Here is a 14533-nt window from a genome sequence, read left to right on the forward strand (position 1 = left end):
GGCACTTCTAAAAAATCCATGCAGCTATGAATGATATTTTTAACTCTTTGAAAGGTTTCAATTATGATGATTTGATAGGCATCTCCTGCTAGTTTTTATTTCCCTAGGATAAAAACAATTAATTAAGCCTCAAGATCTTGATATAATAATAGTAGTAAAGTTAAGCATGTGGTAGCTGCTTAAGCTTCAGAGCCCAATAAACACTTGCTAATGAGTCCATTTGTCCTGAAAGGGAGCCAAGACAGAGTTCTCAAAAAAGAACAGCAAAATATTAAGCCCAGAGAGGATGTGCTGAGTGTTTTGACAGAGTAACTAGAGTGCAGTGCCACCTCATTAAGCCTAACAAAAACAGGGAAAGAAAAGATTGCTACAATCTATGGCCTGGAGTGAGGTCACCAGCTAATCTGACTTCATGACAAGAAAAAAAACCTAGACTGATGAGAAAGTGTCCTCTGATGGAGGTCGGCATTCCTCTGCCTAAACAAGTTTTTCAGGCTTAAGAAGGAAAAATTTGTTAGCTTGACTTGCTTAGACATAGACCACAATAGCATGTGACCATCAGCTTTCTGAAACCTTTTGTGGATTAAACAATGATTAACTGACCATTCAGATTCTAGAAATGTCACATTAGCAGCAGCAATCCGCTCCTCAGAGAGGAAGCAATGGAGTGTGAAACCTGAATTCAAGCAATGAAGGGTTGAAAGAATACTTAAAATCAGAAATATTTTGCAGCTTCTAGAAATGAAATTCAGGGTCTGTAATGTGTCAATAATACCCTTGTATATGTATGCACATGCCCAGGTGAGGTGGCAAAATGGTTTCTAAACAAGAAGAAAATAAAGTGCCATAGAAACATTAATTGTGTTTATAAATTTCTAAAATGGATTATCCACAAAATATTTTCAAAAGGCTTCTGGTCATAAATATTTCTAAAGAGTTGTCTGTTAACTCATGGAAATCAATAATATAGTAGAATCCTGAAGCTAAGTGAGCAAAGTCAAGAACTCTTACTTCCTAAATATATCTCACCGGTCCCTGTATCTGAGCATACAGTGCTCCAGCTAATGAAGTAACAGTCTGCTTTCTTCAGAACATGCATGTCCTATTTTCACATTTCTTATGCAGAACAGAACAGCTCTCTCTGGCACAAATAAAATATATGCTTGTTACAGAAGTTTTTCCTTAACTTTGCAGGTAACTCTTATCCTCAGAACCACAGTTTCTCTCGCAAGCTTCAGAAGCCTACATATTGGACATTTTTCCCTTCCTGAAGGAGCCAACCTGTGGTGTTTTCATTTTAACAACATCCCTCATAAATAGATGTGGACTTCAGGTAGAATGAGCAATGCAAAGAATTTTCTTGGACTTGGTGTGTCCTTGTACTTTTGGGGACTGATGGACCTTACTACAACTGTGCTATCTGGGAGTGCTAAGCCACTTACTAAAAGCCAAGAAGATAACCTATCTGACAAGCTGCTACTGCATCAGCGAATGAAGAGGAGCTGGGTGTGGAACCAGTTCTTTGTTTTGGAAGAGTACACAGGAACTGACCCTTTATACGTTGGCAAGGTAAGAACCACAAAATGGGAAGCGTAAGTGAAGAATGGAAGCATACATATATATACATATATATGTGTGTATGTATATATGTGTATATAAATATTAATATATTTATATTAATATATTGGCAGAGTTTCCCAGTGCCTGAAGAAAGGTGTTTGTGCCTGAAAGCTTGCAAAGAACTTTTTTCCAACTATTTAGTTGATCTAATCTACCAAAGAACCTTGCCTGAATACACACACACACACACACACACACACCTATACCCCCATATACCATATTTTCTTGCATGTAACACACATCTTTCTCCCAAAGCCAGCTGCTGGGAAGTGAAGTGTGCATTATATTTGAGAAATACGGTACAAGTGGGTTCTTCCTTTTATGGGTGAAACAAACCATAAAATCTGCAATGAACAGAACAATGAGCTCAATTCCCTAGCTGCTGTTGTTACTCAGTTACTTACTACAAGGAATGATCTTTTTTTTCATTCTGCCTTTCAAAATTAGGTGTGTATCATATTCCAGGGCATGTTGTATGTGAGAAAATATGGTATTACATGGCAAGAAAAAAAAGCCAGATTTCCCCAAAGTACCTTTTCTTATAGTCCTTCTGGCAGTGAATCTGTCCACATCCAATTTACTTTAGTTCTCCAGAGCTTTTTACTGGTCTGACCTTGAGTTGGGAAGAATTTCTGTTTCAAAAAGCTATCAATGTATTTGCCTGATTCAGAAAGATCTGTTGTAACAATTATCGGCTGTAATTGGGGTAGTTTTAGAAAATTTGTAAGAGTCTTTCCAGGGACCAATACAATGTCAAAGCAAAGCAAGGTTATATTGACACGTGAGGATTAAGGAAGAATGAAAGGGCTTGTAATAATGCTTCTGTCTGTGATCAAATCTGACGTTAAATCTGAAATTTACAGTCCAGTAAGACTAACCAGTGGCTTTTGAATAGTGTGGTTTCATATTAGGGTTTGCATTTCCTCCCACTTACACTGGTATGACTTCAGTGTTATTCTATTGACATCAGCAGACTACACAGCAGAGTAAGAATAAGTGTTTATATTAAAAACAGATTTCTAGGGTTGGAAGGGACCTATTAGATTAGATCATCGAGTTCGACCCCCTGCTCTGGGCAAGAAATAGTGCTGGGGTGAAGTAACCCCAACCAGGTGCTTGTCTAATCTCCTGACATGGGTCCCCACTATTTATCCCTTTGCACTGGGTGTAATCTGTGACATTAGTACAGAGGAAATGCAAAATTAGTGTAAAATGCTACCACATTCCTGTGGTAGAATTTCCTTTCCAGTAGTGTAAGTTATTACACAGAGTGCAAGGTAATGGAATTGCAGGCTCATGGGGCATGTCTACATGTGACACTATGTCGTGGTAGCAATGCGCTCCGCCAGTATAGCATACTGCTACAGCAAAGTAGGTGCTAAAAATAACCATGCACCACATGTATGGTGTAGTACAGGCTGTTACTGCACCGTAATTTAATACTTCCAAAAGGAAGTACTAAATCCCGGTGCTGAAAGTACTAAATCATGGCACAGTAACAACATTGCCATAGCAACATGTGTAGATGCACCCCATGATGTTTTAAACCTTGTTTTACTGATGGTCGCTCACTATTTTCCACCTTCTTTCTTTCCTTTTTCCACTGCATTTTAGTACTCTGGGATCATTGAAGTTATTTTGATCCTGCCACTTCAAAGCTCACAGGCAGGTCCATGTTTACCTCCAATTTACTCTGATTATAGGGATAATTAAAAGCAAGTGACAAACATTGAGCTGATGCACTGGGGGAAACGCTAATGTGTTTAATTGTTTGAAGAGTATGCTTATGGTTTAACATGTTGAGGTGATCAGATGCTATGGTGATGAGTATAGCATACATATATAGATGTATAGATTCAGAGATGCTAGGATATATCAAGAGGATTAGATGAGACTGGATAAAGGCTGGTGAAAATCACATATTTGGGGTTCCTTCTTTTCTTCTAAACTTCATATCTTAGAAAAATGGTCACAAATCCAAGGATCTGTTTAGCAGTTGTTTTTATCACAGATATAATTCTGAAGGGCTACAAAGGGCTCTCAGTTACAGTGGGGTAAGTCAAAAAATGACTTTGGCTTCAATCAAGTTAATTCAGGGTGAATGCAGGATTTGGCAAAATGGGGGGTGGGAATAATCACCTACACTGCAGGGAGGGCTGCACCCCTGTTCCCAGCCTCCTTCCCTCAGCCCACTGGTGTGAGCAGACGCCACTGTGGGAGCCATAGGGGACTTTTTCAGTTGTCAAAGGAGGTAAGAATCCCTGCCTTCCCCTCCATCCTCAGAGGCATGTCCCTTCCCCTCTCCTTCTGTCCCCTCCTCTTCCAGACACTGCTTTCATTGCTGTGCCAGAGGTGGGGAAGTTTCAAAGCTGCTTCTGCCCACTCCACCCAGGCTGCATAGAGGCTGGGCTCACCTGGGACAGTCATGACAGCAGCAGCAATGGACAGTGGCTGGGTTCCCCCACACTGCCTGGTCCCTCCAGGAGTAGTCACAGGGTGTCGCTGCTGCTGCCCTAAGTGAGCTATCAGACCAGTCCCAAAGAATGTCCCTCCATCTGGTGAAAGGCACTTTGATATAATATATCAATTATAGCCCCTGTGCAGCCCAGCTGGAGTGGGCAGGAGCAGCTATAAAGATACCCCACCCATGGAACAGCAGGGAAAGCAACAGCAGCAGGTGAGGGATGGAGGGGAAAAGGGAGGATGTGCCAAGCATGGAGGGGAATGGGGGGTTCTCTTCTATTTTGGGAAAAAATTTTAAGTCCCCAGAGGCTTCATCAGCATGGTCCTGTCCAAAAGAGGGGTGAATTAATGCCAATGTACCCCCTCTGGATCCTCCTCTGGCATTATTCTTGATTTACCCCTGCAGAACTAACAGCAATGTGTTTTCTGCTGACTTGAGTGGAGTTACTACTGACAGACCCTGTTTTAAGTGAGATGTCAAGCATCTCACCATCCTTGATTCATCACCAGGCCCAACTTCTCCCGGTTTCCTTTGTGCTTTAAGGAATTAATATTTATTTCCCCCAAAGGCCTTTGCTTAAAAACTAGGGCCAGATTTATCAGCTCAATTACACGAGGATAAATCTGAAATTATTTTCAGGCACTGAGAGCACAACCAAGGTATAGATAAATGTATAAAATGGTTCATCATTAGCGGGGCCTGGATGTGTAATCAAGCATGCAAATACATGGGCATAAAACACTGCAAGCACAGTCCTTAGGTGGTCTGAGTGTACAGTCAGCATAACTGAGGAAAGAGAAGCCAAGATGACTCCTAGGGCAAGCCTCAATGCAAGTTAGAGCATGGGCCCCCATGGAATGTTTCTGGTGGCCAGAAATTACTCTAGCCATATCTGCTGTCAGGCTCCAGTGCCCCTTGCAGGGTAGAAGAGGGTAAAGTGAATAGCATACAGGCAGTTTATTTGCTTTTCAGCACAAAGGATTCCCCTCTGAGAGGGAAGTTTCACCCTGCTTCAGAGAAGCTTTCAATTAACTTTATACCACTGGGGCAACACCAAGGAGTCTTTAACCTCATCCACAAATTAAGCCTTGCTGCTGCAGTTTTAATGGCCTCTATGAAAAATACCCTATGGTTAATGGAGAGACATAAAGGAAAAGTATTTTTGGACAGGGAGAAGGAAAGATCCTCCTGACACACAGCACAATGTTTTCCTTTCTCCAGTGCCTGAAGATGTCATTTAGAGGTTAGTTTCAAAGCACTGCATGGTGTTTTAGCTACATGACTCCCATTAAAGTTAAATACTAGGCTTCAACCTTTTCAGTGGTAGAGGTGATTGGACAATGTGATAAGTTAGGGAAACAAAAAATGCTCACGGTCGGTCTCAGGCATTTCCTGAGTTCATCCAGCAGCTTAGAATATGCCAGCACCAGAGCTCTGGTACCAAAGGAAGGAGGGCTTATCCCTTTGCCACCTCCTCACCCCATCTCTGTCTTGAAGGCCAACCAGTATTGTGAGTTTGGCAGTTGAACAGGTGTGCAAGGAGATGGGACAGGCGTAAGTTGCTCTCCGGTTTGTATTCCTTGGGCTGCAACTGAACTCTTCACACTACTCTTGTATTGCAGGTGCCACCCTCCCTGAAGGATTGGGACAAATAGGGTGTGGGGAGGGGGGGGTCATTTCCTTTTTAGTGAAGTTTACCAAATGCAAAACGTAGTGTACGCTACAGTTTCCCCTCTGAGCTACTGGGGCTTGCGGTGTGCAGACAACTCTATTATGTACAGGATCTTATAGAAAGAACTGGAGAAGTGACAGTTGTACTACTACACTGGAGAAGTCATAGTTGTACTACTGCACTTGCAAGGTCTGGTGGTTAGCTTCTTTTTGTTCTGCCACAACAGGAAGTTCCTGCTGGCCCCATCCAGACTCTCTCTTGGGGTACTACAGTTCCTAGACACGCTAGGCGTGTCCCCATGAGCTTGCACATGCAGGGGTGCACGTTTCCCGTGGGACAAATAGCAGTGGCACATATTTGTGCCGCTGCTATTTGTTCTTGGGCACACCCCTGCACTCACAATCTAATGCATGGCTCATGGCAAAGGGACCTAGGTGGGGCAGGGGAGGCTCCAGCAGCCTTACCTGGGATTGTGGTGGCCTCCCGGGGCAGCGGCAGTGCCTATCCAGCCGGCAGCCAAAGTGTGGCTCTGGCCGGCCAGTCTCCAGCTCATGTACTGTCACCATGTGCACTGGACTGCTTTTTTTACCAGTAGTTTTTTTTTTGTTTTTGTTTTTTGCAGGGGGGGGGGGGGGGGGGAGAGTTGATAGTGAGATCTCCTGGTGTCAAAAAAACCACTGTGCTACAAATTAGCAGCCTGGTTCATGGGTGTACATGCACCACATGTGGTTTGTAGTACCTCAAACAGCTTTGAGGTGCCACAAACTGCATGTGCACACTCATGGGGACACGCCTGCATTTCCAGGGGGAAGTACTCTGTGACACTGCTTTTTGGACACTGCAGGAAGAGGCATAACTAGGAATTTTAGTTATGTCTGCAGGAAGAGGCATTAACTAGGACAAAGGTGCCCAAAAGCCTGCAGATAAATACAATAATTTGTTTGCAAATATCTAGTTGGTCTAATAAAAGATATCATCTCTTCCATGAATTTTGATTCCTTTTGCCTCTAGACCAATACAGCTAAAACCTGGATACCTGACAAATAAATGCACAGTAACTCGAGTTACTGCAGAGTAGTGCCAGCAAATGCCTTTTTTGTGATGCTACTGTGTAGTAGCCTAATACTACTGTGCAGTAGTATTGCATCACAGTTTTTGCCACACAACCTACTGTGCAGTAATATCAAGCTATTGAGAAGTCAGCGTCTCACATAGACATAACCACTGACATAATCGGTGGTTTCTCAAGGGCTATATGCATCACTGCTCACCTAGCTCCTCATTTACTATGGAAGGGGAAAATCTGAGTGGATTCTTTCCAGCTCCAAGCTTGCCACATGGAAGCGCAATGCACCACAGCTGCCCAAGCATTGACCCAACTTGCAAGTGGATTTCCTTTCCAGTCCAGTGACTGCTACACAACACATCCCTTACTTAAAGAGCTTTGGTGTCGGACATTCTGATTTGTCACTACAGCGACAGGAGCTTCATTCTGTGTTAAGATTTATTATAGCCTGGAATGATAAAACCTTTGCATACAAGGTGCAAAACAAATTGCAAAAGAAATCCTATTATTAATCTGGCATACATTCTCCTTCTCTCCTTCTCTCTCTCTCTCTTACACACACACACACACACACACACACACACACACACAGATGCACACATTTATGCTCTAGACATGTTTTCTGTACAAATAATAGGGTAGGTTCTTTTTCAAGCATTACTTTCTAGAACTTGTATTAGTTTTAATTACCAGCCAGCCTGCTTGAGACACAGTGGATGAAAACAGACATCACCTGACATCATTTGTCAAGTCATAATCTTTTTATGGCAGCACAAATGCTGAGCAAATAGACATCAATACCCTTTGTTACACCGCATGAAAGGAAAATCTGTGGCGCGACAAAAGGTGGTAATAGATTCTGCCGCTTTATTGCAGCGGATGTCTAGTACCTCTGAGGCACTTTCTCTCCTCAGCCAGAACCATGCCCTGGAACAAGGGGCAACATGCGTTTTGCCCAGTGAAGCAGATCAGCTGTGCCGCAACACATCACAGCACGGCTGATCCGCGTCATTCAGTGATGTCCATTTCTAGCCAGTGTTCCTAACACACTATTATACAGTAAAGAGATCTTTATTCATTGTAAGAGTGTTATTAATAGCCAAAATACTCTCCTCATTTACACCCTGAGTGATTGCATTGATTTCAAATACAGCTGTAGACAGAGAATGTAGTTTAGCAATGAATTGGGCTCAGTATCTTTCTCTCAAGTCCCTTGAACAGTTCAGTTTCGCTGCTCATTTTAAAATATGCCTTTATTTCTATTTCACCACTTTACCAGCTAAGAAGGGCTTTTTTATTAACATACCACAAGCATTTCTCCTTCTTTCTTCCTTCCTTCCTTTCCTTCTTTCCCCAGTTCGGTGTATCAGCTGGACCTACTCAAGTGGCCATACTCACGGAACCAAATGTCCCTCAAGACACAGTGTATAGGTTTTGGATCAATCCACCCTGCTAAAATGCTCTCTTTCTGGAAAAGTCCTGGTTACTAGCTCCTACAATGCTGTTCTCTCAGAGCAAATAGTGTTTCCTGAAGATACACCAGTTTGTAGTCGAGTGCTTGCGTATGACTTGATATATATAGCAGTCATTTTGGTTTAACTGCTTTCCTGCTGCCAAATATTACTGGTCTCCTACTTACTTTAAACTGATGCATCTGTGAAGAAATACCAGCCTTCCACTGAAAGGTCAAGACTCCAAAGAATACTGCCTAAGTTCACAGTAGCCAAAGCAGAGACCTGCAGCAAAGTGATTAAGTGAAATATCAATTACCTGACAAGTTAATTGTCACAATCTGTACCTTTGCTTCTTACAGCCATTTTGGAGTCTCATAAAAAGAGGTCTCAGCTGTAACTTTTAAATACAGAGTAAGATATAAAGTCTAAATGGGAGTGAACCTAAAATGTGCTTTTAACACTTTTTAAAAGTAACAGAAAGTACATGATTTTAATATATGTTTTTCACAGTGTGATGCAAGGTTGATTATAGAATAAAGCTAGTGGCTCAGTAGTGTAATTTCAACATCCTTTAAGGAAATGCTTGTGCTTGCTTAGAACAATGTAAGTTAGCTGAATACAGATGTCACTGTTGTGTAAAGTATTCCACTTCAGTTGCTGGTAGAAGCAGTGCTAATTCAGAGCCCCATTGTGGTTCTTATCCAGATTAATGTGAAACTTCCATTGGAGTCAATTAGGCTCGACTCAAAGCTGGTGTAGGTCATATATTGTGCTTTGTTGGGATTGTGAACAAAAAAAGAATCAGAAGGCCAGATTTGCAGCAGTGTTTCATAGTTGAAGGTGAAGGATCTCACTGACTTTCACCTAAGGATGTGGCCCAAAGGAGTTAGATCAGATAAGGTAATTAGATAATTAATCTTTCTTCCTAAAATTACTGTTTGGACTGTCATGAAAGCCAAGGTTGTTCCATATGGTATGTCTCTATTGTATTGTCTAGACTACTCTTAAATGCCTGCAGATGGGGATTCCACCATTCTTGTAGTGAGAATTCTCCATGAGCGAACAGATGACACCATCAGGATTGTGTTGTGCTTTTCCACCTATGCCTGCCTGCCTTCCTTTTTAATTTAATCTCTTCGACTATAAAAAGCATAGCATTTCCCTCAGGAGAAAGCCTTCTGTCCTGGGATCCTACAGTCTATTATCCTGCTTTATCCCGGGAGCTATGCAATGCCGTGTTGTGCCTCCAGCTGCTGGACGAGCACAGGATGAGTGGTCAGCATGTGGCTCCCAAGGCAAAGACAGCAGGGCACAGAGCCCCAGCCCACAGCAGGCAGCCCACCTCTGTCCCTTGCACAAATCCAGGGGACCACATGCCCGCCATAAGGGTGTGTGCCCGTGGATGAGCCTCCTGCAGCTCTGTCCCATGACCCTCCCTGGCCCCAGCCCCAGGGTCCCATTCACCCCTGCCCCTACCCCAGTCTCTCCCTCACCATGGGGGTCTTGATCTGCCCCACAACCCCTTCCCTCTCCCCCAACTTATCTGCTGGGTGTTGCTCTACATGCCACTGAGCTACATTGCTGTAGGGTTGTTACCATATTTCCAGTTTCTAAAAAGAGGACACCTGTGGGGGGGGGGGCGGGGGGGGAGCAGAAATATGATTGGGGGAGGCAGTGACATGCCTGTGCCCTGCTCTTCACTCCCAAGCCACAGCTCTCCCAGCCTTGATGCTGTCCCTCATTTCTGACCCACAGTACTCCACATCCTGCTAAGGCATGTAGGGGTCCTCCCTCCTTGGTCTCCAGACCCCCTGCGGCAACCCCCCACTCCCCAGGCTCCAAACCTCCCTCCCACATACACACACACATCCCTCCACACCTTCACAAATTCCCCCCCCCCAAAACACACACACACACCACACTGACCCCCCCAAAACATACAAAGTACTTGCATAATTTTGCATACAGTAATTTTGAGTTTTTCTGCACATAATTTTGAGTTTTTAGCTATGTGAGTAAAATTGTGATTAATTGTGACTAATTTTTTTATCTTGCAACTAATCACGATCAAATTTTTTAATCATTTGACAACCCTATTATAAACCCATTCTGATGATTACTGTATATAACTTTTTTTTTACTTTTAAGCGTTTGAGGTTTGATCTTGTGCCACCTCAGTGGGCAGTAAGGCCCCATTCCAGACAAGCATTTAAACATGAGCTTAGCTTTAAATGTATCTGAAGTCCCATTAAAATGATGTGATTTGTTTGATTCTTAACATTCATTCCAGTATTGCTCATGCTTAGCACATGCTTAGTTACCAGAATAATTCTCCTTCCTGTTGTAAAAAAAAAAAAAAAGATTTAGTACTACATCTATTTTTCTTCTTTATTCTGTTACATCCCCAGTTACCCTCGGCTTCCTAAAATTAATTATCTATTAGTCATACAATAAGTTCATTTGTTAATTCCCTTTAAAATGTGGGGTGCATATCTTTTGTGCATGGTGGTTTGTGTATGTATTCCGCTGTTTAGCTTACATACTATTTTCAAAATAGCAATTTCATACCACCTTCTTTATTTTTAATTGTCCAACAGCTTTTCTTCTATTTCCTTATCAGAAATTATTTTTAAGGGAGTTTTGCAACACAGCAGTTATTGAGTTCTGTTGTTTCTTTGCTCCCTAGTGTCCTTATTTTATTTTCTCTTTAGTCCGTTTTCTTTGGTCTATGATATACATAGACATATTTTATGAGCAGCAGCCTTACCCATCTTGAGTCACTTCGGCAAGTATAAAGTCATTATGCAGTCAATAGAAAGACTCCCGTAGACTTCAAGGAGCTTTGAATCAGGCCAAGTAAGTGTTCTTTGGTTGTCTGAATCTGCTCCTTTTAGCAGAGTGCAGTTTTGGGGGATGATTGATGGAGCGTTTAACTTCAACATTGCATCTTGGTTACATGAACTTTTACTGAATATTTGCATAAGTTTCTAGAACCAGATAACTTTTACTGAGTATTTGTATCTGTCAATGAAAAAGAAATGCTTTTACAGCCAGCTATTGAATCTTAATAGTGGGACCAAAGTGTTCTGAAAAGTAATTGGCAATATGTTTTTCACTGCAGGCACTCCATGCTCATCATCTAATTGGTTCCCATTAATTTTTGCAGCTTCATTCTGATATGGACAGAGGGGATGGATCAATCAAATACATCCTTTCGGGAGAAGGAGCTGGCATTGTATTTACAATTGATGATACGACTGGGGACATTCATGCCATTCAGAGACTGGACCGAGAAGAAAGATCCCAGTATACACTGAGGGCCCAGGCCCTGGACAGACGGACAGGCAGGCCAATGGAACCAGAGTCAGAGTTCATTATCAAAATCCAAGATATCAATGACAATGAACCTAAATTTCTGGATGGACCTTATGTAGCTTCTGTTCCAGAAATGTCACCAGTGGGTAAGGTGGATTTAAGAACATAATCTTCCAAATGATCTAATTATACCAAAACCAGCCCAGTGCCTCACAGGCTCTACCTTGGCCTTTCAGTGTTGCAGGAGAGCAATGCAACAATGTTGGAGAGCTTCCCTAAAACAGCCTTGGCTACTATAAAGCAAGTGTATTGGCCCCGCTCAGGCAAGAGGTCATGTTATTATGAAGGGGGGGGGGGGAGGCACAGGGAAAAGAGCGCACAGGAAGTAAGAAAGGGCTTGAATGCCCTGTGGTCTGACAACATGCAGCTGTGTAATGGCCTCTTTGGTATCCCTTACTATCAAGCAAAAATTATAGCTGCTCTGAGTGCCTGAAAAACAGCATCTAGCTGCCCCTAGATTTTTTGGGGGGGAGGAAGCTTTAAGCCACCTTTGATACTGCGCCCCAGCTCTAACCCTATCTGGGTTTCTGCTGAACATAGTTCAGGTAGATCTGTAAGTATTTTGTGATATATACATAAGTTGAAAATTAGAAGATACTGAGGCTTTTTTGCAGTGCAGCAGAATGCAAATAACTGCCTTCCTAGGATCTGAGGGATTCAGAAAACTACTCTCCCTAGAAATTGTCTACTAAATGAACAATACTATCTTTTTTTCTTGTTCTGGTTTTCTACTATTGCATTTCCATTTCTTTGGAGATAATAATTGCTTTCTGGTGACATATTGATAAAGATATAGTGCTACTTAAATCATATAGAATGAATATACAGCCAAGTTTCCACTTTACATTAGTAACTTCGACATAAAGCTAGAGGTGAACTTGAACCATAAAAGTTAAGGTCTAAAGTTTTCTGGATTTCATGTGTGGTTAGGTCTAGGATTAGTTTTCCAACCTTTATAAAATAACATGAGAGAAGTTGTTTTTCATCATGGGATATTAGATAGAAGGATAGATGGATTCATAAGGTACTATCTCTAAATAAAAGGGGAGACACCGGAAAAAATATATTGGAAGTAATTATATTCCACCATATCAAAGTTCTTAGAAGATTATATAGCCTACAGAGCTACAGTTAACTTGAGAGATAAGGTCCCTTGAAAATCAATGAATAGAAAAGACATCTCTATTTATTTAGGCACCAACAAATGCTTCAGAAGGACAATCTCTAGGCATTGACAATTCTCTAAATGCATGAACAAAACCATATTGAAATCCTTTTTTTACTGAGTAGGTCATTCCTTAGCCATGCAGGCGTAGTGTAGTTTTAATTTCATGTGAGTTTATATTTTATTTAGCAGGCCAGAGTTATCAGATATCTTCATAGTCTAAGCCCTAGTTTACCAGAGAGATCACCTCATAGACACCCGGGGGCAGATCTAGCAGTGTGCAGCAATGAGGCCACAGTCAGCTTTGGTTGTGTGGCATATACGCAGTGAGCTCTCTGAGCAAAACAATGTGTCAGCACAGCTCCTACCAGAGCTGTACAAGTGCCCCGAGATCTCAGATCACCAGCTGACTGGCACGTGCTCATGGATCTCCAGCTTTCACATAGCTCCAGAGTCCAGGAGACGAGTGCGACTGCCACTCGTCCCCCTCTTTTGCCCTGCTGCTGAATTCAGCTCAACTCAGTGCACATCCGACACAGTTGAAGGGGATCTGGCTGCATTCCTCCTTGCCGCAATCTGGATTTGCCCATGTAAACACAGTAGCATGACTGAAGGAAGGGGAGGAGGGGAGACCAACAAAGGCAACAGCCCCAGGTGCCACCTTTGTGGGAAGGGATGCAAAAATAGCTGCTACTGCAGCTGGTGCCTAGCTCTGCCACTGCTGTGCTGTGCCATCAACAGCACAGAAGCTGGCATTGCCTCACTGCCCAGGGCACAGAGCTGCCCTGTTGTGCCTCTCCATAGATACATTTCACTCACAGGTTATGAGCACTATTTTTTTTTTTATATAGAGAAGTCATAATAGTATACTACAGAGTGCTTTTTTTGCTTGTTTTAATATTACTTAGTAGCCAGAAATAAGGAAGAGAAGTGAGCACCCTAAACCAGCCAGTTCTCTGCAAACCACCAGCTCCAAAGGTCACAGTTACAGAATTGCTAATTTAAGGGTTTTCTATCTTTTCAGTGATAAATGGTGGATTTATATGTATTAACTCTCATCAGTACTGATGAGGTATGCATACTAGTCTCATGCACATGAAAAAATATTCCTAGATGAAGTCCAGTATGATAGAACGTTTCTTAAGCATTAAACCTGGATAGAACCATAGCTTTTTCCCCCCTACCTATACATTTAACTGGGTTCTCCCTTTTTTTCCTCAGGTACCTCTGTTATTCAGGTGACAGCAACAGATGCTGATGATCCAACATATGGGAATAGTGCCAGAGTAGTCTACAGTATTCTCCAGGGACAACCATATTTCTCTGTGGACTCCAGGACAGGTATTTGATTTCAATAGGAAATCAGCCAGAAAATTTGATTTATCTCGCCTACTTTCATTCACTGTTCACTATTGGCCACATTCTTCCTTAAAAGCACATGCAGGGTGGCATAAAGCAACACTTCGGGCCCTGCTACATGTTTAAATTAAAGCTGGATAGAAATGAGCTATGGAGTTGTCACACATTTTTAAGCATAAACTGGTTGGCTCTTTTTATGGCTGGATAGTCATTTGTATCATGTGATAATTTCTTTGCATGCGTAGCTGGTCTAAATTTATTACATGATTAACCAGTTAATTGTGTAATATATGTAATATCTAGCAGGGACCTTAGCCATATAAGAGCAAAACTGCTGAGGCCCAAGAAGTTTAAAAGA

General features: G+C 42.2%; 1 protein-coding gene across 4 annotated transcripts in view; it reads left to right on the plus strand.

Annotated features, from left to right (window-relative positions):
* CDH20 (cadherin 20) overlaps positions 1–14533 on the plus strand; it is a 191856-nt gene that overhangs the window by 118997 nt on the left and 58326 nt on the right. For all 4 annotated transcript variants that reach the window (XM_019490608.2, XM_019490606.2, XM_006258416.3 and 1 more), the window contains 3 exons: positions 1195–1569; positions 11443–11737; positions 14038–14157. In XM_019490608.2, the coding sequence (XP_019346153.1) occupies positions 1321–1569; positions 11443–11737; positions 14038–14157 (664 nt within the window). In that variant the 5' untranslated portion in view covers positions 1195–1320. The remainder of the gene's footprint in view (positions 1–1194; positions 1570–11442; positions 11738–14037; positions 14158–14533) is intronic.

This window comes from Alligator mississippiensis, chromosome 3 (assembly GCF_030867095.1).
Source record: "Alligator mississippiensis isolate rAllMis1 chromosome 3, rAllMis1, whole genome shotgun sequence".
Lineage (NCBI taxonomy): Eukaryota > Metazoa > Chordata > Crocodylia > Alligatoridae > Alligator > Alligator mississippiensis.